The sequence below is a fragment of the Sylvia atricapilla genome, chromosome 8 (genome assembly GCF_009819655.1).
Source record: "Sylvia atricapilla isolate bSylAtr1 chromosome 8, bSylAtr1.pri, whole genome shotgun sequence".
Taxonomy (NCBI): domain Eukaryota; kingdom Metazoa; phylum Chordata; class Aves; order Passeriformes; family Sylviidae; genus Sylvia; species Sylvia atricapilla.
Window position 1 is genome coordinate 7,792,694 of NC_089147.1, and position 25,870 is coordinate 7,818,563.

Consider the following 25,870-nt stretch of genomic DNA (forward strand, 5'->3'; position numbering starts at 1 on the left):
AAATTCATCTCTGCCTTCCCTCTTATTTTCTTGCACAGTGACATAATGCTTAAAAAGGATGCTGCAACTTTACCTGCTGAGTTGGGTGGTACTCTCTCTTCATGCTTTCTTTGCTAGACAGAGGGTTTACATGACAAATCTTAAGCATGTGCATAGGGTCTGGACTTTCTAATTTGTGCAGTACCGTTTGTTTCCAAGAAGGAATGCAAATCTTCTACTTTTCTACAGCTTAAAATATTTCATAATTTAAGGTAAGAAATTAATTTCATTTTCTATTATGGCTGCCTATTTGACACCACAGACTACCTGAAACCATTTTAATTAGTGTAAGAACAGATAACTAATCGATTACAGTCAGAGAACTTCCCTTATCATACAAGACCCCTGAAATTTATTACTGATTTTTGTACAGAATGCAGCAATGAATCAAATATAAAATAATTCTAACTATATATTTGTACAATGAAATGTCAGAAAGAACTGAAGGAGCACATATATCTTTAATGCAAGCCACACCTTAGGACAACTGAATATAAAGCTCATTTTTACACCAAGAATACAAACTAGCTCTCATTCTCTGTACTGAAAAGAGACTTCAAGTGACAATTTAAATGAGTAATTGGTATTAGGTATGGTTCTTTCAAGAAAAATGACAGTAATTACTCCTAAAAACATGATCATTGCCAAACTATTGCCCATCAGCAAGCAAATACAACACTTGGACAAAATTTTTCCAGTGTCTCAGCTACACGAGAAACCTGCATAGGATGGAAAGCTTTTTAACTGCACAGTAACTAAAATGCTACAGATTCAAAAAGAAGTGGTATACAACTTAGCAACATCTTAGTAACATAAAGGACAAAAATATGGTAAATACCCACAGCCATATGGCTATACACTGCTCACTTTCCTGTATAATCAGAATACTTTATCTTTACTTAATACCTCCCTGCTTTCTCCATCTCAGACTCCAAGACTCTACTAAATATTAGAACTGGAGAAAAAAAATCGGTGGAATCAGCTCATTCCCTACCCATTTCCAAAGCCCGAGAGGTTTGAAAATTTAAAAAGGATAGTGTAAGTGATAATGCCGATTTCATAGCATATTTAGGTAATCTTTCACAGTTTAACCAGAAGAAATTTTTCCTTGTATTCCACCTTAATCTTTCTTGTTGCAACCTAATCCCATTACTTCCTCCTCAACCAAAATATGGGCGTGGGGGAAGGTACTTTATCACATCCCTCCCTTTTCAGCTTCCCTTCATGCATTTGAAGCCTGTTATTATGCTTCCATCTTTTCTTTGTCCTTCTGCAAGGTTTGTCACATTTACTAAGCCTGCATCATATCAGGATGCAAAGCAAGTCCTTAGATCTGTTTTAAAGCTATTGAAATGTCAGCAATTATACTGAGTCAAAATCCAGAAAAGTCAATTTTTTTCACCCATTCTTTAATCACAACTATTCAAAACCTTTTGAAATCTGAATTATATCTTTTTTCTATAACAACTATTACTCATTCCATAGTAATTTGATAGCATAACACTATGCAATACCACTATAAATGTATCAGTTATCTGATGACAGTTGTAAAGCCACCATTAGTATCGGTGTGGAAAAAAAATAATTGTATTTTAACAGAATTTGCCATCCCTGGACAAAGGTCAGAACAGAATTGATCACTCAGGTGGACAGTCATTTCTTTCAGAGCTTTCTGAATTACCTCCTTGGAGTATAAACAGAAAGGATTTAGGAGACTATTGGCATAGTTAAGGAAAACATGTAAAAGTTTTCCAAGGACTGCAAGGCTTGCTATGCATGTCCTCCTCCTTCCTTTCAAGATCAGGGATCTAAGGAACAACAAGGGCTAATGCAACTTATATAAAAAAGGAAAATTTTCTTGCAAATCATTTTAGTCTGTATCACCAACAGCCAAACTAAGAGCTCAGACTTCACCTCTAAGTACATATACCATGAGAGCAGAAAATGCAGTATGTGTACTGAATACACAAGTACTTTCATCAGGACATTGGGAAGTTATTTTATGCCATGAGTGTGCCAGGGAAATGACCTGCAGCTTCTGTCCCAGGGCACACGACATCCCCTCTCCTCTGCAGAGATCAAGTACAACCTCTGTCCCCAGCTTGGATTGCTCTCCAATTCAAAACCAAGCTATGCCCTTGTAACTATAGCAACTTGATCCGTGAAGAATATTACAGCATTACAGAGGTACTTTTGGAGTTATAGTCATCATCTTGTCATGCCTATAAAGAGTTTTCAACCTGCATCCTCAGAGTAATTACTCAGGAGCTGCAAGGGAAAAATGCACCATGTTCTCAGGCAGCCATGGAACCAATGGCTGAGTCTTGGTGGAAAAAGAAAGTTGGTGGGGTCCAGCCAGAAACTCAGCTGGCAGCAGCAAAGTGACACAAGATTCAACTATAAAGATGACTGGTTTGGGTATCTTTTTAGTTCCTTGTGATTCTTTTGTCTATTGATTGGCTTTTTTATGTAATTTCCTGTCTCATTTTCTCTTTATTTCAGTCACACTTAAGCTCAGCTTCTAACTGTGTTGCCCTTTCTTCAACTCATATTTTTCTCTGTATGCTTCCATTTTAATTATGGTTTTAATTTCCAGCCATTTTTAAATTTTTTTCTGCATTATCAATAGCATTAACAGAATAAAGAAGAAAAGAAACAGAACCATTACTTTCTTTCTTTATGTTTGCACTGTGCCTGATCTCAGCTATGGTTCCAAAATCCTCTTAAAATCCAGTAACATTGATGTGACTTATCTATGGATCTATCTATTTTTTCTTGCAGAAATCCCTGGCCCACAATTTGGGCACCTCTATCACAGTACTGTAGAAAATCTAACAGTCTATGATACTGTAGAAAATCTAACAGTTCACAGTGACTACATCCTACAAAATATCCTAAGGATATAAACATATTTATTATGGGCTGTATACTAAAAATACAACATACCATAGCAGATAAAGCATTGAAATAATTATATATATATATTTTAAAGCATTCCCTAGTCAAAATAGCTCCTGTTAAAATCATGTCTACCAATAAAATTTGCATTCTTACAGACTAGGTTTGAAAAAACAAGTTGTAAAATTTATAATTTTACTGGTCTTATAAATTGATTTCAGCCATTATTGCACCACGCATATTTCACTAAAGGTGATGGAATGCTTATTTGGTTGATAGCTAATGTATCCCTGAAGAATAAAAGCTGTATGAATACATCATTTTGCCATAAAGGTGATACAGACAGCAAAAGAACATTTTGTCAACTTCAGGAGAAAAACTGAACTATTAAGAATTATTTAAAGCATCATAAAGCCTCAGCAAAATGTTCAATTGTCAATAGGGGTAGACATTAATCTTTCTATCCCCTTGAACACAATTTTTTCATATCGTGCTTGAGTTTACCAGATGTGAATCTTTATACATTGCCTTACTGCACATTAGAATGCTGAGGAACCAACAAACCCTTTAAATGAAGAAGCAAAGGTCTGGTTAAAAAAAAAAATCAGTAATGGAGAAGAAAAAGTCATGGGACAAAACTCTCCAGCACCCTTCTAAGATTCAAAGCCAACCTTATTGAATTTTCATATTGAATATGTTCCTCTTTTAAAATTTAGTTTTAAGGGAAGGAGTTTTTGTTGACTTTAAGGCCACTCACACAAGTGAAAAAGCAGCCCTACAGCAATCCACAAAAATCATCTGGAGTAATGGACTTTTTTTTCCTTCCAGTAGAGAACTTACCTGTACACTGTCCTCCATTTGTGGGATCCCCATAATATCCTGGCATGCAGGTCTCACACTGCTTTCCTGTTGTGAGGTTTTTACACTGATCACAGACATTGCTGTTAATGCAGGTGCTGTGGCCATTGCACTGGCAAGCTGGAATACAACGTTTTAAAAGTTTCATTACTAAATTGCTCTTTGGAACAAAATCATCTCTATGTGATTACAAAATTGTAGCAAAATGTGATTCTGAGGAGTTTAGAATAAATAAACAGCATAAATATATTTGCACTTTGACACAGAATCTCTTTGAAACAGCACTGCAATACAACATGAATTCACACAAAAACTGACTGTGTTGTGACATGTGAGTTTTAAGGTGGGTTTTATGAGAAAGGTGGTATTTTTGCCATTGGAGTGATTGAATTAGTCCTTACAGCTTTAAAAAGCTGTCCAGGCACTTCAGAAATATTTGGAGAGGTAGTAAGTCACTAACTGAGACTCCATGAAAACCTCAATACCTACAAGCATTTGAAAGCCTACTGGGATGGAGAACATGATCTCACAGCTAAACTTATCTAGTGGGGAGAGATAATTTGCAAAATCAATTAACTAAATATTATCTTATTTTGAATTGTCCCGATAATTGTCATACAAAGCAGTTTTAAGGACATCAGGACCACATCAAACAGCTCCAGTCGCTCCTCACTACAGTCAATTTTGCTGAAAGTAAAAAAAAAAAACTGGACTCCTATTGACAATTTTTTCACACCTGACCCTGAAAGCATAAAATTGCTTTTTGTCAAATAACATCACTATAAACCAACAGAGCTCCACTCGAGAGCTTCACATTTTGGGGAAACTCAAAAAGCACTGATCACTCCTGCAGCAAAATCACAATGTGAATCCTGCCAGAATCATTGATCCTGCTGCCAGGTTTTGAAGGATGACCTCTCTATAGAGTGGAGCTTCAGAGCTCATGGTGCCCAGCAGATTAGTAATCTGTCAATTATAGCAGCTTGTCAAATGTCAAGCCATGTCGATTCCTCAGTGCCAAAGTGGGTGGAAGACTTGGAACAGGACAGCTATCACAATAAGATTGTATTTTTTTTTAAATTTTGATGTTTAATTTAAATGTCAGAGTGATTGGTGTCTTGGCTAGCCAAAAAAAAAAAAAAAAAAAAAAAAAAAAAAAAAAAAAGGGGATTCTCACTGCATGATTTAAAAAGTTTTTAGAGCTATTTTATAATTTAGTAACTTAATATATTTACAGCCATTGAAAGACTCGGCTCATAAAGCATTAAAATCTCCCAAGTTGACAATCTCTTCATTCTTCTGTAACTATGCCTAGAGAACTTTCCAAACAAGTATTAAACACTTCTGTACCGTTGGGTTTTTTCACTATCTTGACTAAACCTCTAGAAATCACAAGCCTTATTCTTCCCAAGAATATTTGATTTTTAGCCACCTTTGTGGTGTCTCCCTCTTTTGCAGTTTGTTGCCATTCCCAGGAAAAGTGACACAAAAGTACCATGAGTTGCAGCTCCATTTTGTGTGTATGTTTTACACATTGAATTACTTAAAGCAAATGCAAAAAAGAATACAGCCCAATAAGTCAAAAGTAAAAACAGAGACTACATTAAAGAGGTGTTCTATTAAGAAAGGATTGCCTAATTATGACTATTATAGTGTAGTACAAATCCTTAATATTAATATTCTCTAACTAGTAGGCCATAGATTTATAAATTTTCTGATTTTGATAATACTTAGTTTTGTATTTCTTAATTTTTATGTTTTATAGAGTGATGAAAGTAACCTTAATTGTAATTTAAATTTCCTGTAAGTCATAATATTATTTAGTCATATAGGACAGCTCTGAAATCTTTTTTTTTTTTTTTGATTCACAGTAAATGGAAGAAATTTTAAAGCAAATTCAAAAAATATGTACACAATAAGAAGTAATGCAAACCACAGCTGACATGACACACTAGACAAAAAATAACATTATATAATTGCTGATTTCCCTAAAACTATGCATCTCCTCAGAAAACATCAGAAGTGCAAGTTCAATAAATTTCAAAGCTGGTTCAGCACAATCAAACTGGAGACATCAGTATTAAACAATTAAAACAGTCATTAAAATAATAAGACACAGAAATGACCATTAAGTGAGAATTAGGATGCAAATTTGTAAAAGTTATTTTTTTGTCCTTAAGTCCTTTTAATGTACATCACTGGTAGCAACAAAGTCATTTTCCTCACACACAAAAATGTTCTTCAGCTGAATCCTCAGTGAGGCTGCCCTGGAGAGAAGCAATTTTATGTCTAATTTGCTTCTGACCTCTGTGTTGAAACAGCTGATGAAGCTGACAATTGTTGGTAATTATAGTTTTAAGAAAATAGTTAAAACTAGGAAAATTTATGAAAATGGTGTCGCCATTGCAACCTGGATCTAGTGTAAAGGTACTTCATCTAGTTTGAAACAAACTAGTTGGAATTTACTTACACTACTTTTCAGAGGAGAAATTTAGACCTAAAAGAAAAACTTTGGCTTGCATTGTACCTAACCTTTCTTCTCATGAGATGCATGTTAAACCTATTTTTCTTTTCTTTAGATATATATATATATATATGTTATTTGCAATTTTATTTATAACAACAGATCAATTAAACTAAGAATCTGATGAAAATATAATTGTTTTCCTATCAAAAGAAATACTACAACAACTTATTTCAAGCCTATTGATTTCAAAGTGACCAGTCATAAAAATAAACATTTTCTATGCTGCCTGATGAATACTAATCTTACAGTTTTGAACGGACAGAAAATGAGAAGGAATTTAAAATTTTTATCAGCAGCACAATTGCCCAGAGGCACTATAAGGAGGAAGAATATGGACTACAAGGAAAAATTCAAGTATGCCTGAATGAACATGAATGGTTCAGCCAACTATTCATCAAGGTGTCAGAATAATCTCCAAACTGCATGGTATAAACTATCTATTTATATTTTCATCCTAACTGAAAACTGTTCAGTAGGCTTATACAGACTTAGTCTAATTCTATCTTGTTTCAAGTACATCAAATGATTGCTGTGCTAAGAATAAACTGTGTTAGTATAATCCATTACAGAAAATATTCTATGAAAATGAAAACAAAATCTTAGAAACAAAACCTTCAGCCTAAACAGATCAAAAAGAAATTTCACATCAACTGAAATTTTAATTCTATGACTTCTGTTGTATTTGTCCCTTAAACTCATAAAGCTAGAGAACGCAAAATCGAAGTGGAACTTTAGTAAATTCTTGGTCAGAACAAACAATGAATACAGAATTTTATCCATCAAGAATAAATATTAAACACAGCAGTTTAAACAAGCAATATATTTATCTATTACAATTTCACTAGTGGCAGAAATGATGCATTGCACTGAAGGGTTAACAGTCCACTTATCAATGTATAGACTAAGTAATGAAATTTCTATTCAACAACAGAATGTCATTCTATTGTTTCCTGAATCGTCCTAGAAGCTCCTCTGTTCAGGAAGTAATATTAGATGATGTGGAAGGTTTCTTTGTTTGCTGGGGTTTATATTTCATTTCCTTATTCTAAAACTTTAAAAAAAACCCTCACTCTATATATATGCTTACACAACAGAGAGAATAAAGTGAAGAAAAAAGCAGATGAGAAAGCAAACACAGCTGCATGTACCATAAAAGTATTGATCCTACAGAAGCTCCAGCTTCCAAAATTATCAGCAGTAGACCATTTCCTGAAAAAATAACTTTAGCACAGTTACTGTATTTAAAAAAAAGAAAAATAAAACCACCAAAGTTTTCAAGCTGTGTTTTAAAGTGTATTATTTATTGTAAATGACTTCTGGAGGGCTGTCAAAGTCCCCAGTGTGCTTTTCATTTGCCTGCAGTTCTCCACTGCTGCTTCCACACTCTTCTGTCAGGGTTGGAGGATTTCCACACAGGAGGCTGCACCAGCACAGCTTTCCCTGTTTTATAGCACCTGGTATCTTCCTCACTTTTCCAATGAACTCAAAAAATTAAAATACAATAATCAGACTGGTGTGAGACTTCAGAGATTCTCTTTAAGGCTACACAAGCACATATTCTATTCACTCTGGGAGTCTAAAAGGTCAGCTGGAAGCACAGCTCAGGTTTTGGCAGCTCCCCATTCTGACAGTCAGCTGGACTTGGCAAGAACAGGAGGGAATTTTGTGTCCATCAGTCATCTCCTATGCATAATTTCTCCCCAGTTCCACTCCTTGATGGATACAGAAGCCAGAAGAAAGCAAGAGCTGAAGAAAATTCATTCACTTTGATTTCTAAATGTGGAAGGATACGGTGGGTGAAAACCTATCTACAAATGAATGGCAATTTTAACTGCAGTACTTACACTGCATTTCACATGTCAACCTACACTTGTCTTCTGTAGACAAACTAACTCTATATTTAGGAAATATTTGTAAAGAACAAGTCTTTCATGAAAATGCTATTTGCATTAATTAGAACAATTACACTATTAGGGTGCTTAAACTCTTGTTTCATACATAGGAAAGAACTGAAGCAAACCTTACCTGGACACTGGATAAAAGACCACTCATAATTTTTTTCCTTTGGGCAAAGAGTAGCATCAAGCACCATTTCATTGGAGTGGGCACTGACAGGCTTCATGGGGCCTCTTGAGGAGCCTTCCAAGCACTGTCCTTTGCCAGTGTTACTGGGATCGTTGCACCATCCACACCCTGGCTGCTCCAAACACTGTCCACAGGTCCTCAGTCCGGAGCAGTTTTGAGCTTCAGGACATGGAATACAATATTAATGCAATGGTTTTTAAATAAGATGCTTGGATTTTACAACAGGCAATGGAGCATTTCCTTTTACTTGTGCAAATTTTTTAAAAAATAGCAGTTATACTAATAAGAATATCTCAGTTTCCATTGAAATTGTACTTCCTTAAAGATCACAAAACAGGCAGTAGGTGTTTGTTACTTCACAATGCAACAATAAAAACTTCAAATCAACAAAGATAATGAAGCAGAACAAGAATGTTGAACATCTTCATTAGACACACAAGAAAATATACATTCTTTACTTATTATTTGTATGTAATGCATTTATTACTAATTTTACTGAGATAAACAGCCCTTCCAAAAGGAAAACTCTGGAGTTCAATACAAGATCAAAAAACCAAGTAATAGTGATATTTATAAATATAAAAAAACACCAGATCACTGAAATTCAACCCAAAAAGTATTTTGGTCAAAAAGTACCCCTGGATGTCATCTGATTATTTGCCTACAAATATGACTTAGTCTTCTTACATACAGCTTTTGAAACAAGCTAGCAAACCACAAATAATAATTCAGACCCATTTAATTTAACTACATCTCAAGGTTCTCATCAATTAATCAGGTTTAATTTTTTAAATTGAGTTCTAACATCCAAATCTCCCTTTAGATCTTTTATACTCTATTCTTTAAAATAATTAAACTGTCTTCCTCATATTTCAAATCTGTTTAGAACCAAATAAAACTCCAATTCTGAAGTTACTGTCATTTTTTATTAATAAGAAATCAACTTTTTAGTAACTTCAAGAACACCATTAAAGTTTCCAAGCTTCTTTAAGCTTTTTCTGATACATCTTAGTTTTTTTAATTACGGTTGTAACATTGGATCAAATTAACATCAGGCTCATTCAAACATTGATCACTATGGGTCCCTGTCTCTCCTCACTTTAACTTTACAGGCTTTCAAAATTAAATCTTAAAAGCACACGTGAAGCTAAGCCCCTGCTGTGAAGCTAGAATTATCTAAATTTCTTTTGAAAAAGAAGAAAGTAATTTAAAGATTCACAGAGTTATCTTGAAGGACACTCAAATGGTTTCTACGTGAGGGTAAGCTCTCAGTTTGGCTCATCTGCAGCCAGGACACTGCGTCCAAATAACGTTCACAGTTACCTGGGCTCCTCTGGTCCACAAACGGAATACCAAGCAGAATGATTTCATTGCTAACTAAATTAACTGAGGACAGAATAAAGCTAGCTCCTCTGACTTCAGCAATAATTAAAATTGTTTAAAAGTAATGAGAGCTATAAAAAGGAAAAATACTGCACAGTCTAAAGATACCTGCAGATATCAGGAAAAAAGGCAGTGAAGAGTAAATCTCAAAAGGATTTTAACAGCACAGAAAGCTGAAGCAAGAGCTCTTCAATAGACTTGGAAGAATCTAAGCAGGATTGCTGTTTCAAGTTTCCCAAATGTGGAAAATAGCAGGGACAGGAAAAGGCCAACTGTTGCAAATAGTCAAATGGGAAAAATCAGTTTTAAACCATCAGAGCTGAAGCCGAATGATACAAATTTGGGCTTTTGAATACATTAGAAGATCAGCAGAAAAATAAAGACCATCATTCTGCACACGCCGGCTTGCCCTTTTAGAAACGCACTCTAAACAATCCAAACAAATCTCATGCTGCTATTTATACTCAGGCTGCTATTTATAAAGCCCTGAAGTATCAGCTGCACTATCTTTACAGAGGCTAAAACAGAACCAAAAGTGAAAATCCTCAGCTGTTATCTGTAGTGGCATTCAGCTGAAAACCTGAAGAGAGCTGAGAAGCAATTGTTGATGGAAGAAGGGGATATTCAAGCAGCAATTTTGTTTTCTTTGAAATTTTAGAGGTGGTTCAAGATTGTTCAACTGTCAGCTATTCAATCAAAAGTCATAATGGATGGAAGATGCAGGGAAGAGTGGAAATGCAAGTTTTCTGGCAAGTAGGTATTAAAATGACAATATGTCACCAATAAAACAGCATTCCTCATTTTTAATTCCAAGTTGTGAAAATAAATGTGAAGTTCTCAGTTGGGGGTTTTGTGGTGTTTTAAATCATACACGCTTGTCTGAATTTTTTTTTCATTCAGAGAAAAACAACCAAAAGCTCAGAAATCAGCCATTCAAAATAAAAAATAAAATTTTAAAAACAAGGATTTTTAAAGGTATAGTTCCAGTCTGTTCTTCAAGTAGAAACATTATCCCTTGATAAGGGAATTCACTTAATAATTCATTACTTCAGCAGCAATAATGATTTATCTACCTAATAAAATTTTCAAGCAATTTAGACTAAAATAATATCTGAACCATGCTTCATTTGGACATGCATTTTCTTGTTTAAATGCAAAATATTTGATGCTATAAAACCCTGGAAAAACTGCTTACAGCCACAGAATCTTGGGTTTTTTCTAATTTGTTGAATAGAAAGTACATTTTCATACAAAATTGCCTTTACATAATGTTGAACTGGTATATAGCAAATCGCTTTTGCCTTATTTAATATAAACTTTTACAGCCCTGACAAAAATGACAATCAAATTAAAAACAATTTCTTATGTTCCCCAAACAAATTGAATCAGTGTGATGTGCAAACACTACACGAAGAGAAAAACTGAATTGAAAGTTCAGCTGACATAATATCTGCTAGTTCAAAAACATCAGCATCATTTATGTGGTATTCTGTCAATTTTATCTCCAGATTTTCAATCTATTTATGTTCTGCCACAACTCACTATCAATATTTTATAAGTTACAAAATTCATTCCTATACAGGAGAGGAAAGAAAAAGTTCCGTGAATGGCTATGAGAGAGAAACCTTTATATAGCTACAGAATTATTATTCCAAACATACTGACAAGAGATTAAGTGTTCCTATTACCTATTACACTGGACCTGGGCACTAGAACCTGGATTAATACCTGGAATTTACTAACTTAGCTGAAAAGTTTACCAGAACAGCTTAACATGGTCCTGGTTCATTACATTCTGTGATTACTAAGGATGAAGAAGGAACCTCAATTAGAGCAATATGGGCTCTTGGGCGGTTTAGCCTGAGGGAAAAGCTTTCCAATGCCTTATTTCCCTTTAACCCAGATATGTTGTGTACAGCTCTTTTTCTCCTAAGATTAGAATATATCCATGGTTCCTTTTACAGACACATCAAGAATTTGTTTTACTCAGTATTTTCCTGAGGCTTTGGTGAAAGCAAGTAACTGCCTTTTGTGATCTTCAGGATTTTTTTTTTTTTTATTTGTACCCATAACCTATCAAATGAGATCATGATTTAATTATGAGCCTGAAAACAAGTTGCTTGTTGTTGTCAAGACCATTAATCCTGTCACAAAATCTCCACAAATAAAAAGATTCCAGAGGCTTTGATATCAAAAGACCCTCATGGAGAGAGAAGGGAAATCAGCAGTAACAAGAAAAACTCTCTCAGAGTAGAGCAATAAGGAGAGTCCAAAGCTACACTTAGGAAATCCTGAAAAATCTTAAGAACCAGTCTTCTGAACAATGGTGACTGAGGAATTGTTCTAAATAAACCCCAGCTAAGACAAGAATCTAAGGCACCAGGCAGCTCACTCCAGCATCTACACCACTTATGGCACCAATAAACCCAGAACTGCAAGGAGCTGACTCCAGGCACTCCCAGCTTGGGAAGGAGCAGCTGTGCCTGACACACCGAGAGGTACTTGAAAGAGATTGCTCATTCTCCTCAAGAGACACTGCATCAAGCTCTGATGAAATGTGCTTCCAAAGGGGGCATCCAGGGAGTAACTTTGCTCCTTGACAAAATAAGAAATCATTTGCCTCTTGTCCCCAAAGGATGAAATGGGCAGCCTTGAACATTAATCCAGCCTGACTCAGTCTGATCACACAGGACAGAAGTTTTCTGTACCTCCTTTAACTGCCTGATGGCTTAGCAGAATTCCTTCTACTTCCATAGAGAGGATGAACAATCTGCAAGAGTTAATTATTAGGGATCAAGGGTTAATAATCCCCATCTGCAAGGGAGAAGAATCTAAGGAATATCAAGATAATTCGTTTTGCATTTGTGTTAGAATATTCTCAAGACTAATACTATCATTATTAAACCTTTATTTTTATCTTTGCAGGAAAATGGCATCGCCTAAATCGGAAAAAAATGCATTAGAACATTTAAACCTTTAAAAATTCAGCACACTTCCTTTTCTTAATAACTTGATACTTTGTAAGTTTAAGATCTACATTTGGTTATCTAATTTTAACAGTATCTTGTTCCAGCTCACTGCAACTGCTTGTCACACAAACACTGGTCATACAAACAATCATGGTAATTTTTTTTATCTGACAGGAATAAATACTTTTAACAGTATTTACTGTAAATACTTTTCACAGTTTCAAAAGACGAAATGTATTTCATCATCAAAGAACTGCCAGGATTTTATCTGTATCTAAATGCATACTCAGCACTGACTTCTCACATCAGTAACTATGTAAGGTCATTCACTTGAAAATCTTTTTATCTCTAGCAAATGTGCTGAATCCCTCCAGCTCTTTCAAATGAAAAATAAATCTAACAATACATTCAGTAAGATGAACATTCACTGAGATACTCACGGGAGCAGGTGGCAGTTTGCCACTCCAGACACTGTCCATATGGGAAGGAGATGATGTAGGCATTGGAGTCCACACACCGTTTGGTGCTGCTGCACCACATACATTCCATGCCATTGCTCGTGCAGTTGGAGCAGGTTGTCCTCAGGGAACATGGCTTTTTGCAGGGCCTGGCATTCTGGTTGGGACTGACTGGAAAAGGATCACAAATATTTTATCCTTTTGAACACATGTTCAATCTTCTTTTTCTTTCACCATTTGTTCCATTAGAAAAATCCTTGCTGAAGAGGTTGCCTCCTCAACTAGCTATAAGTATTTTGATCCAAATTTACATAAATATAATAATATTTTTTTAATTTAATATGCAAAACTGAGCATGACTCATATGACAGCTCACAGAGTCCATTTCAGTGTATGCTAACTTGAACAGTCAGGTGGCTGTTTGTCATGGTAAACTTTATACACAAACAAACCTAAAAGACGGAAATCAGAATTTTGGATTTGTCTGTCTTTTATGACTTTCAGTATTCACTAATGTTCAGCAAGATTCAGAAAGAACACATCAGCATTGCTGAATATCTCTACATGTGGTTACAGCTACTGTTACCACTGACTAACACTGATTTGGAGTCAAACAATAAGATTTCTGGTGAAATGCAAAATAAGCCACGTGAATTAATTCTCAAATAAATATTTGCTGCTCTAGGAACATTAATAGATTCCAGCTATTTCCAAAATACTATATATATATATATATATATATATATATATATAATTATGTAATCCAAATTGTCCCCAAATCCCTCTTAGGTAAATGAAACCTCAAAGAGCTTGTCATTCACCACAGCACCGTTTCCTGTGAGTAAGGGGCTCCTTACCAACGGGTTTTTCACACACAAGGCCATCTGCCATGGCAGTGCAGGGATTTGCCTTCAGCCCTGCCACCTCTGCTCTCTCCAGGTAGGCACAGAAGCCAGAGTCGTTGGGCTCCCCAGGGAGCCACTGCAGGGTGGTGTTGGTGAAAGGGGACATGTCATCCCAGCCCCAGTAGGAGATGTTGATCTTGCGCAAACCCACCCAGGGTGAAATTTTCTGTGGATGAAAATTGAACAAATGGGAGAGAATAGTTTAAAATGTTTTTTTTTGTCTTGATGAAGCATTTCAAAAAATAGCTCAACAGCAACAACTCCACATTTTCAGAGTCCACCATGTTCTTATCTCTCATTTTCATCTCATCAGTCATGGTCCACAGAGTTTTTATCTTACTTGTTCTATCTTGCTGAACATCCCCAAAACCCCAACAAAAACTTCACTCCCTGTATGCTTCTCTTCTACTAGGAATTTGTCTTCTGTTCAAAGACGATTATGATTTCTATTACTGGATACAGGACATAATGAAAAATTGTTTTTTTCCAGTGGCTGTTGTATGATTACTAATTGCTAGGCCACTGTGGATAATGAAACACATGTAAGTTAAGAGCAAGTCAGAGAAATCAAAGTTCAGGAAAAAGTAGGATAAATATTCCATCCTCTAAAGTCCATAGTGCTGAGGCTGATCAACTTTAGGTAATTAAGAGACAGAGATAAAAGTGGCAATTTACATTTCAATGCTGTTAAATACACATTGAATATACATTCATCACTGATTTATAAGTTATAAAGCACAGTCTAGAAGAAACTAAATGCAAATTTTTAAAACATATTTAGGATGTATTAATAAAACTACATCACAAATCCTGCTGATTTTTATCATTTCATCTTTACACACTTACCAAGTGAAAAAGCAGATATTAAGGAAGAAAGGCATTTGCTTGTTCCAGGATAAATCTGCATGCATTACTTGCCACCATTGGTGTAAAAATCTCAAGACACCCAAACCAAATACATTTCCTCATGTAATCTCTGCAGGCAGTTTTCATTAAGGCCAGTTTAAACACACAGAAGAGAGATACAGAGAAACAACAGGGCTGTGACAGGTACACGATGGCAGGTGGATGCCAGGATACCAAACCCAGCTGCCTGCCCAGGCAGAGGACACACAGTGTCAGCTCCAAAGCAGAGATATTGATCTGATTGTGAATTAGGTTCACAACTGATTTACAAGGTAAGTAAAAGTAATTTACAAGGTAAGTAAAACACTATAACACACCTAAAGGGAACCTGCCACGATTAAAGGTCTATGTATTCCACAAGTGAACCAAGTGCCATTCTCTATCACTGATCTTTTACCTCTGAGCTCATATTTTCTCTGGGCACTCTTAACCCACAGCTGAAAAGAAAATCAGTACTCTTAATTCTACACACAATCAGAGCATTCCTTCTTTTTTCCTATGACTTGTTAGAGCGAATTGAAATATGAAGGATTGCTAATTCTGTTTCAAAAATACCAGTGGTAAATACCATTTAAAAGAATCTGTAGGTAGATAATCAGTATCCCTGACCTCCATAATATGTACTCCCTATGCTCTCTCCTGTATCTATACTCTTAGTTAAGATCACGATCAAACAAAAATTCCTTTACCTACTAACACTTAAGAACACATGAACAATCTTAAACAAAACAGAAAATGACTAAGAAATGTTCCATTCCATAAGCAGTGATGTCTTCCGGGAGACTCAAGAAACATTCATCAAAATTACCACTGTCCACTTTGTGTCTTACGTCTGTATTTACTTCCTAACTCCATTGCTACCCCAGGTGAGCAACTTTCCGGGTTTCTGTGAGGACTCACATATTCTGGATAGCAGAAAGAACATGATGCAAGCAGTAGAAGTGGAACTTGGGCATTTGGAAAATGGTAGATAATACATCTGTTGTCTTATTTGTTGTTTAGTTGCCTGGATTCCTGTTTTCATACGTGGTCCACATGGACCAGAAAACCTTAGATACCTACACATATATCTACACAGCTCTCTGTAGATGCTGAGTGTGCACACCAAGCACATATAAAATAATGTCAGGGGCTTAGGCAGGATAAATTGCTGACAAACACAGACATAAACCCACCCTACATGCCTACTTTGGGATTGAGGGATTCTGGCCAAGAGAATCTTTAACATATTACTGACTGTTTCAATTGCACTGCCAAACAATTTGGCCTCAGCATCAGCATATAAAAAAACAAGCTATGGTGAAAAAGTATGTGAGCCAATAATGAAAACTGACAGTGCAGCACCGATATTTGCAAATAAATTCTTCCATTTGAGAAGGAGACTGTCTTGGAACCCCTTTAACAATGACAAAGTCCCAGGGAGAATCATGAAAGCCAAAGCGGCCACAGGAGATAAAAGCAGCATCCCTGAAACGAAAGACTTCCAGCAAAAGCAACACATATCCCAGTCATAATCCTTCTTAATAGCTGCACTATCTGGACAGCTTATAGTCATCCTGTCAGGCATCTCAAATTCCATATGTACCATCTCTGGCTCTTCACTAGGATAAAACATCAAAATACAGACCCAAATGCTGATGAGCACATTATCAAAAACACACCATCAAAGCTGTGACCTTGCAGTCCCACTCAGGCTTCTCTGGCCATGCTGTTAGGATGCCAAGCACAGATAATCCAAGTAAGGCCTCCCAAATGCTCCAGTGATGTGCTTAACATGCATATTCAATTATGTGGCATCAGTTCCATCCTGTGGTGAGCCACAGGTGAAGACTGCTGGCAAAAGCAGAGTGTGTGTGGATATCATCAAAGTTTATCACCAAAAATGATTGCTGCTGCACTGCACAGAAGCCAACAGGAAAAATCAAATCACAACAAACACATTCAGGAAGTTCCACATGAGACACCTGCAGCCACCAGGGCTCTGTGGCTATCAAATTAATTCCTTTAAGAATGCATAACTCTAGTATAAATTATCTCTTAAACTGATGAAAGGTTTAGTCAGAATAGCTGGGAATCTCAAAGTACTTGAAGTAACCAAGGGACTTAAAATGTGTCGACTGAAAATGGCAATCCAGTTTCTTCTTCAGGCTTAAGAAATAATGAGAGCTGAACATCCTTCACTTGAACTCTACAGTTGTTTCATTTAATGCAAAATTAATGTAGAAAACTGATCCCTTTATTTTGAATATTTGCCAAAGATGCTTCTGAAAAGGATCAGACAGGAAGGGAATGAGACTGCCAGTTCTCTGGAACCAGAACTTGCTGATTTAAGATTCCAGCTGCCAGGCCTCTCAAAAAATGTTTTTTTCCCAAACCAGATGAGGGAAAATACAGTGCAAATCAATTCATTTATTGGAAGTTCACATGATCTTTCCTCAACATATAAGTGGGAAGAATGTTACTCCTCAGAGAGTTCTGAAGCCTTGTTCTTTCTTTCCTTCTATATATACGTATCTATAAAAACTCCCTTGATACATCATATACAATTCATTTTGAAACAACATCAATAACAACTCAACAAGCTCACACAAAAGCATTCTAGGCAAGTTTAAAAAAAACAGTTTAAAACCAAAACAAAAAAATCCCCAAAGCAATGCAATACACAGCAGGTGCTCAAATCCATCTTGGGAAAATTTGTAACAAGCCTTACTAATGACGCAATGGACAATATAATCAAATATATATTGAGAAATATTGTATAGCTTTGTCCTACTACACTATCTAAAACCTGGAATCATCTGTCAAATATGTTTGTCCACCTATCCATATCATTCTAGGCTATTTTTATAATCCACAGCCCATCTTGGAAACTTTATATTTGTGCTTGAAATACAGCTTGTCATGGTTTACCTGTCTTCATAGAGCCATCTTTTATAACACTGAAAACAAGTTGCCAAAAAAAACATTTTTAAATGAGAGATAAACCTTTAAGTCAGAAAATGTTTCAGAATTATTAAATTCTGGCAAAAATTTCTGGGCAAGGTTTTATTTTCATCTGACAGAGTAACAAAACTGCAATCATAGAATGCATATCAATATCAAGGGAACATCATTCTGTAATCTCATTTCAGTCCTATCAAGCTGAACATAAGGCCAACTTCTAGCCATAACAGGAATCTATAAAACACTGATCACTAATAACTTCAAAAACATGCTCTTCTCTTATTCTAAACCAGACAATTTTAATTTATTATTTTTTAATCGTAATTATGGAACTATGTTAGAAAGGAAAATCGTGTAAACTTAAGTGGAAAACTGATAGTTCATGTTAAATCCACTGTTTACTCAGAGAATTTAAATCAGATTAAGTTGCCTTGACATCTAAAGTGAAAGGGATCATTTCTACTCATGATACATTTTTTTCAGGTATTACTGCTGAATCAGCACTAAACTAATGAGGGCTGAATAATTTGCAGATGAGTGAAGTGAGCAGGACTACCTTTACTGAATAGCCAATTACCACTGAGGCTCAAAAATCTCCCGTTTCTTAATTATGCAAATTGCTGAGGAAGTATATATATCTTTCAAAAATTTATCCCCACTTTTATTTAAATTCCTTTTATTTTGGATCTCAAATTGTCCTGAAAGTGTATAATGCACTAATGTCTCATTTTCTATTATTGTGTGCATCACAACACCTTATAAACAAAATCCAGCAAACTTCTCAGGATCTGTTTGAGCTCCTTGATTTGTTGCTATAGGATGAAACATTCAATTAAACTTTGAAAATACTCTCAGTGTATAGGCATCTCAGTGCCCATATTTCTACAACATTCACTATGTGGAGAAAGGTTTGCAGGTAATTTCCAGCACATTCCATATTTTGTAAGTATTTACCCAGTGACTGACACGTTTTAAGCAGTGGAAGCAAGATTTATGAGTTTTAAGTGCCTCTGGATCTATTAAAATCATATGATGCAACCTGGATGCAATTCATAGTAGGGGTCATGCATTAGGTCATGAGAACACCTAATTCTCCTAACTCTTTTTAAACTTTTCTGTGGTTTCAATTGGTTTAAAAAAATGTAAAATCTGGCAAACTGAAAAAAACTAGAACTTCCCCAATTTCCACCTACACGGATAATAGCTACTCCCATTCCAGTGGGACTTTGGTTTCTTGGAAAACTTCTTTATAGGGGACAATTTTAGGTATTCTCAGGTATCCAAAGTGAGTTGAGCTCCCCTAATCCTGAGGGTAGGAACACAGTTAAAGTAGAGGTGAGCTAATGGACAGACAATGCAACTGTAAAATGGAGACAAAGTGCTAAAATAATTTATTAGACTCCTAAAACCACAATAGGAAAGTGGGACTGGTAGAAACTGTTCTATGGGGAATAATTCAGAAACCAGGAGTAGATGTCAACTTCACCACAATCACACACATTATAAAACCACAGAAACACAAAGCCCTCAGAGAATACTGTGAGCTAACAAGGAATAACATTGCTATGCAAAGCTCACTAATTAACTGCAACCTACACTCAAGTGTAATTTATAAAAAGATGCTTAGCCTTGTGAGCAGTGAGTCAAAGGAAAAGTTGCAAACAGTTTATATAATGAAAGGCACTATGTAAAACTGTTCTTCTTTGTGCTTACTACACCAAAACTAAATCTTCTCAGAATTTATTGCATGCTAACAAGAAAATTATTATTTTTAGTTAAATCCCACAGTTGCAAGCAACTCCCAAGAGAGCTAATTGCACTTTTAAATGAATATACAACATTTGAATATTAGCAGGAACAGTAAATTAACCTCATATTGCTGTTTAATCTATTTTTCAGAGAAATTCAAATCTTCCCTTTCATAATATTTTGCTTACTAGGTCAATAAAAGCACGTAAGAAGAAAATATGAAGTGTCATTTTTCTTTAGTGTGGGGATCTGCAGCCTATCCATTGTGTTTACTTTGGCATTCTTTGACAGAATTTAATTTATTTTTCATGAACAATACAAACTAGACTTGAAACTGCTGGGAATAATTTTAAAATACATCTGCAAATTCAACAATGTTGAACTTCATACCACACAGATCTTTGTTTTGTCCCTTTCTTTAATACCAAATAAACCTTCTCCTTATACTTTAAAAGGAGACAACCTATTGATTTCTAGTTTAGTATTGGGATTAGGAGAAATTATTTATACACAATGAGGTCTGGATAGGGTATGGAGACAATGGCAGTCCCTCCCTCTGAATCTTTCCAAAGCATCAATATATTATTCTAAACATGATAAAGAAATTGTCCTAAATTTGTCCCAGAAGGTGGTCTTTGTGTATTAGGAAACAATTTACAAAATCACATGATGTTTCTATTAACAACAAAGAATGCTGAAGCCCTTCCAGGCTGGAGATTTACTGCTGCTGTTTGACAGTTTGTAAAATACACAACAGCTACCTAAGTTGCTTTTTCTTTTCTCAGCATAAGAATACCAAAAAAACAAGGAGATAAAGTCAGAATCATATTCTTATTTCCAAATGCTGATCTCACACATTCATTAATCCTGAGAAGTTTTTTTGTTTTCAGGTGAAACTGAAATAGTTTTTCTTTCCTAAGCTAAAGATTTTAAAGCCTTCAGCATTAACCACCCAAGTCAAACTCTACTGCAGATAATAGAGATTAAAACCACAGTGTTCACCTCACAGCAGCTCTGACTCCATTTGTGAACTCCCCACCAGCACCTGTTACAGAAAGCCATCTAAAATGAAATCTCACTCTTTAAATCATTATGATTGCAGTTTGAGAGGGAAAGGCAGGCAAAAGAAGATCAAGAAGTTTCAGAGAGCCTCTGTCACACCTGATAACACATTTAGGATGTATCACAGTGAGTAAATGTAGCTGGACAGATAGATATGAATGAAAAGAATCTTTTTTTTTGCTAAGTGCCACTGAAAACACCAGGATAATTCATGGCAGAATTCCATTAGAGGTTCTGACAGCTAAATGATTGTTTAATGCAAGATAGATTTTTTTTAAAGTGTATACATTTGTCTGCAATTGCTTAAACTGTATTTGAGGTATCTCAAATTTACATCACCACATTGGCTCAGGATGTATTTAATTTAAATAAATATATGCTCAGCAGTATGTCACCTTGCAGAAGTTCTAAGCTCTGAAATGTAAGAAAAATCTTGCTTCCAAACAGTAAAAAAAGCTGTTTCTCATCTACACCTCAAGCCAGTCAGGCAAAATCAGTCATATCAACAGTCTATCACACATTATTAGATCTGAAGGCATCCTGTGCAGTATTTTAATAAGAATCACAGGCAAGGAAAGCAAAAAGGAAAAAAGGTGATAAAATAAATAACCATAGCAATCATGTTGCCAACATCATTTTGTTGTTGTTTTTGTTTCAATTACATTTTCAACATTAACTCATCAAAGAGTGGACAGACATAATGTGTTTCAAGGCTGCAATAAATACAATATCAGGGAAGAACTTTCTGACATGGAATGATTTCACTCCTTCATTAGCAAAAATCAGAAAAGTGTCTTTCTAATAAAAAATATTTTCTCTGTCCCATTCCTATATTTACTTGGGGAAAAAACAACAAAATCCTCAAATATATAACCTATGTTTGAATCTGCATTTTGCAGTGGAATGCTAAAAAGGACAATAGAATATTTTTGTCCACAGTGTATGTCCCTAACCTCTTGCTCTCAGATTCAGTAATAACATAAAGGCAATCCTTAACTGCTTTTTGCTTTGAATGATCTCAATTAATCTGCAGCATAACAACTTTTTAAATCACATACTAGTTTGATTTAAGCTTTAATTATTATCCACAATTATTTTTCTCTTTCCTGTAACTGCAAAATCCTAAACTACTTAAAAATTTGAGAATTTTACACACACAAAGTGCTGCATGTTCTACAAAACTAAATACACACTCCCAAAAATGTCCTTTGCTAACAATTGATTTGCTTATAAAAATCAGAATCATATTCTGTTAAGGCATCCCATCTGAGTGAATGCCACTGGGTTTCATATTTCTGAGCATTCTTACATTTCATATACTTTAACCAGTGATGTTTAAACACAGCAGTAAGCATTTGAATATTTAACTGCTGAAAAATTGAACCTGACCACGCAGGGACAGGTAATTTCTCTTCCCTTCTCTTGTCTTCTCAGTTAACAAAAATAATTTGGATCACTTTCCTCTGGAATATTCTGGTGGTAGCTTCCTGCATTTGCCAGAGGCATGGAAGAGTTTTCAGCTCACCCTCTCTTTCTCTCTCCCCACCATTATTAGAGATAGCTAATTAGCTCCAGCTAATTCCAGGGCTGTTGTGCAGGGAATTGCTACATGTTTTACATACTAGAGCAGCTTCTTTGTGACCCTTTGATGCCACAAACCAGTTACAGAGGAAACTGGCTTTTCTAGAGAAGCTACAGCTGTACTGGTGCATAGGTTTATGTGTCCCTAGTGCCGGACCCTGCCTTTGCCTGTGCTGAATTTCAGGATTAAATCTATCACAGCTGAAGCCAGGACACAAACAGTTTTCCAGCCACTCTCTTGAGCAACTACTCTCTTCCAAGTAAACAGTAACTTTCAGCATTTAAATCTGGTAAGGGGAAACTTGGGACCTGCTGTGTGTTTTGTTTTAAAGATGAGATTTCCTTAATATCCTACCCATGACTTACACAGGTCTTCAGCACCATTTAGCACATTTCTTTGAAGGCATAAACTCTCCTCTCTTTGGACAAAACCCTAGAAGAGATTTCTCAAAGCAAATTTGTTTCACATAAGCATCAGTTACAGTTCCTCTAGTTACCTGAAGTGTATACTTCTGTATTTCATCCAGAACAAATTCCACTTCTTTTGAGGTTGTTAACGAGGCAAGATTTCCACTCAAATTGTAGCAATACAGCTTGGCATTGTCGTAGCTTTCCCGACTGGAATTTATGTGGAGGCAGGCATCTCCAATGTGATTCCATCTCTCTCCACACAGGTGAGCTGGTGCAAAAACCACACGATTAAAGCTGATTCGAAAAAACTTTTAAAAAACCCAAGGGAGTCTGAATTTTATATTCCTGAGATCATAAATCAAAATGCATCCCACACTCAATTTCCCTTTTCACATCACATAAATTCTGAAATACCAAGTATCATCATACAGAATAGTGTGTTGTTATGGAAAGAAACGTCTAAGAATTTAGAAAATAATTGTAAGATATATGCTAAGTTTCAGCATAATATGTTTATGCCTCTACTTCTTCCTTGTACTCAGAATTGAGCACAACTAAATATTAGGATTATATTATGTACATAAATAATAATTTTAAAAACTCCTTTTACTTAAATCACATGTAAATTTCAAGAACTAACAAGAACTGTCCTAGAATCAAGAAATCACAACTTTACACTATCCTGGTTTTTATCATGCTTTTGCATGTATATTTGCCTAAATACTATTGCAATCCAAATGATAGAAAATTCAGGTAACATCTCAGAAAATATTTCTCTTCAACATTTTACAGCATTATTTGGACTCAGATAACTATTAAAAAGACAGGTAAGAGCAACTGTTATAGTCAATCTACAAAGATTACATAAATACAGTTTTGAACTGCAGAGAATAAATTAAGTTATTTACCGAATCATCTCTGTAACAAAAAAGGGTTCATTAACTTCATCTGGACATAAAGATCAAATGGAAAAGGTTCTGACATTTAACTGCATATATGTAGTTATGAATACAAATTACAAAATAAATACTATTTCAGAATGTTAACAGTCACCTTGTGAGAATATTTCATATTAGCATTTTAATATTCACTGCTTTCACAGTAGTACCAACATTAGACAATCAAGAAACTAGATCTTGGGCCCTATCTGCACAGGAAAATTGAAGTATAATTGAATTATAACTTTTAAGGTAAAAGCCCAGCTAGCAAAAGTAACAATGTCAGTGTAGATGTAACAGTGAAACCCCCAGTAGGGCCACTCAGCCCTGCCCTCAGTGCTCCCACAGGCCAGAGCTCATCACTGGCTTGTGCACAGGCACACGTCACTGTGCCTTCACTAATGTCATTATCCCCCCTAACACAATTAAAGGCAGCACTGATGCCCCAATCAGGGCTGTAATCACATCTGGCTTCACCTGGACAGGCACAGCCAGGCAAGAGGAGCGAGCACAAATAAAACAAATCCACGTCTGCTCATGGACACACATTCACTGTCAAGGACAGAGATTCACTCTGTTTTGAAACAGCTGGGAGCAGCAGTGTCCCCTTACCAGGTAGTGCCTGGCACTCCTGCTGCCTCTGGTCCCACTGGCAGTTCAGGTGCAGGGAGCAGCTCTTGCAGCTCGTCAGTTTATTGCAGATCTGCTCGTTCCTCACGTGGCATTTTGTGTAATTTTTAACCGACTGTGAAAATAAACAGACAAAGCAGCAACTCAAGCATACATCTATTAAGAAAAGCAGAAGTCAACACTGAAATACAGAGTAGATGGATGGCTCCCAGAAAGTCATGGCCACCTAAAAGCTAGGCTGAACTTAAGCTGCTTATCTAGAATCCCCTATCAGATGCAGAATGCAACCCTGGAGCACAAATCACTCCACTTGTTCTACACAACTGTTAGTGTCAAATTGAAGAGGCCAATCCCCTGTAGAGAGAGCAGGAAGAGCTTAAAAAAACTAAATATTTATTTCTTAGATAGTTTAGGGTTATATTTTCACTAAATTATTTCATCCTATGCAGGTCAAAGCAATAAAAATACTCAAACAACATAAAAAAGGGCACAAGGTGCAAAATAATTACATATAACTGACTGAAGGTGCACGAATATGCTCCACATATGGCATAAAACCAGGAATAACTTTATTCCTTTGATACCTTAGTATACAAGAGAAGCAGTAAACACTGAAGGAATTATTACCTGGGGGCTTTTATTTGGTTTGGTTTCTTTCCTGAAAACTAAAGTCTTCCAAGTTAGATATTTTGAATACAAATCTTTCTTCCCTCTGCATAGTACTTTTAATTAAGACATTGTATTGATACCTTATTTAATGAACCGCCCTAAATCCTCAGCCAATTCATCAACTCACCTATAAGGCTCCCTCTACCAACTTAATTTCAAGGTAATAATTAAAAGTAAGTCCTAATGCAAGACAGCTTTATACTCACAGAACAGTCGAGATTGGAAGGGACCTGTGGGAGTCCCTCTTGTCAAACCCTAACAAGTCTTGTCTCTCTTAAACAACAAAAGATTAAATTAATACATGGCAGCAAAAATGGACTGCACTTGGACAGCAAATGCAAGATTTATTGACAAAGTTGGTTGCTTTCCTTTCTAATAGTCTCCTGGAGTATGATTAAACAACTTCTAAAGGGACTGCATGACAATTAGTCACACAGTGGTTGGTAGTGGAATATGGCAGTGATAGAGCAGGGTGAAGAAAAGCTGTCTCCTTTCATTTCTGTTTTTAAAGTCCTGAAATAATGCATTTGTGAAAGTAAATTCTCAATCTCACACAGAACCAGCTTCATCCCTGCTGAACAACACTGCTGTTGAGACATTTTATTTTATTGCCTTTATTGGATAAGATGCCTACCAATAAGTTTATTTTAAGAGGTCCTGACTTTTTTCTGTTCTATAGGAAAGGCTACTGTGAAGCAAAAAGGACCACAGAAGCAGGTCTAGGTGTAGGCATCTACCCCACAACATGAAACAGAGCCAAAGGCAATGCCAACAAGTAACAGACTCTCCATCTAGGCCAAAAATGCATACAAATGTAAAGTACAAAAAAAAAATCTTTGGTGCAAATCCACATTTATTT

The 25,870-nt window shown here is 35.8% G+C and overlaps 1 protein-coding gene across 3 annotated transcripts in view; it reads right to left on the bottom strand.

The window, feature by feature from the left end:
- ATRNL1 (attractin like 1) overlaps window positions 1–25,870 on the bottom strand; it is a 430,796-nt gene that overhangs the window by 310,543 nt on the left and 94,383 nt on the right. For all 3 annotated transcript variants that reach the window (XM_066323527.1, XM_066323528.1, XM_066323529.1), the window contains exons 14-19: window positions 24,325–24,457; window positions 22,861–23,042; window positions 14,075–14,288; window positions 13,200–13,388; window positions 8,348–8,566; window positions 3,778–3,915 (exon numbers count right to left, since the gene is read on the bottom strand). In XM_066323527.1, the coding sequence (XP_066179624.1) occupies window positions 3,778–3,915; window positions 8,348–8,566; window positions 13,200–13,388; window positions 14,075–14,288; window positions 22,861–23,042; window positions 24,325–24,457 (1,075 nt within the window). The remainder of the gene's footprint in view (window positions 1–3,777; window positions 3,916–8,347; window positions 8,567–13,199; window positions 13,389–14,074; window positions 14,289–22,860; window positions 23,043–24,324; window positions 24,458–25,870) is intronic.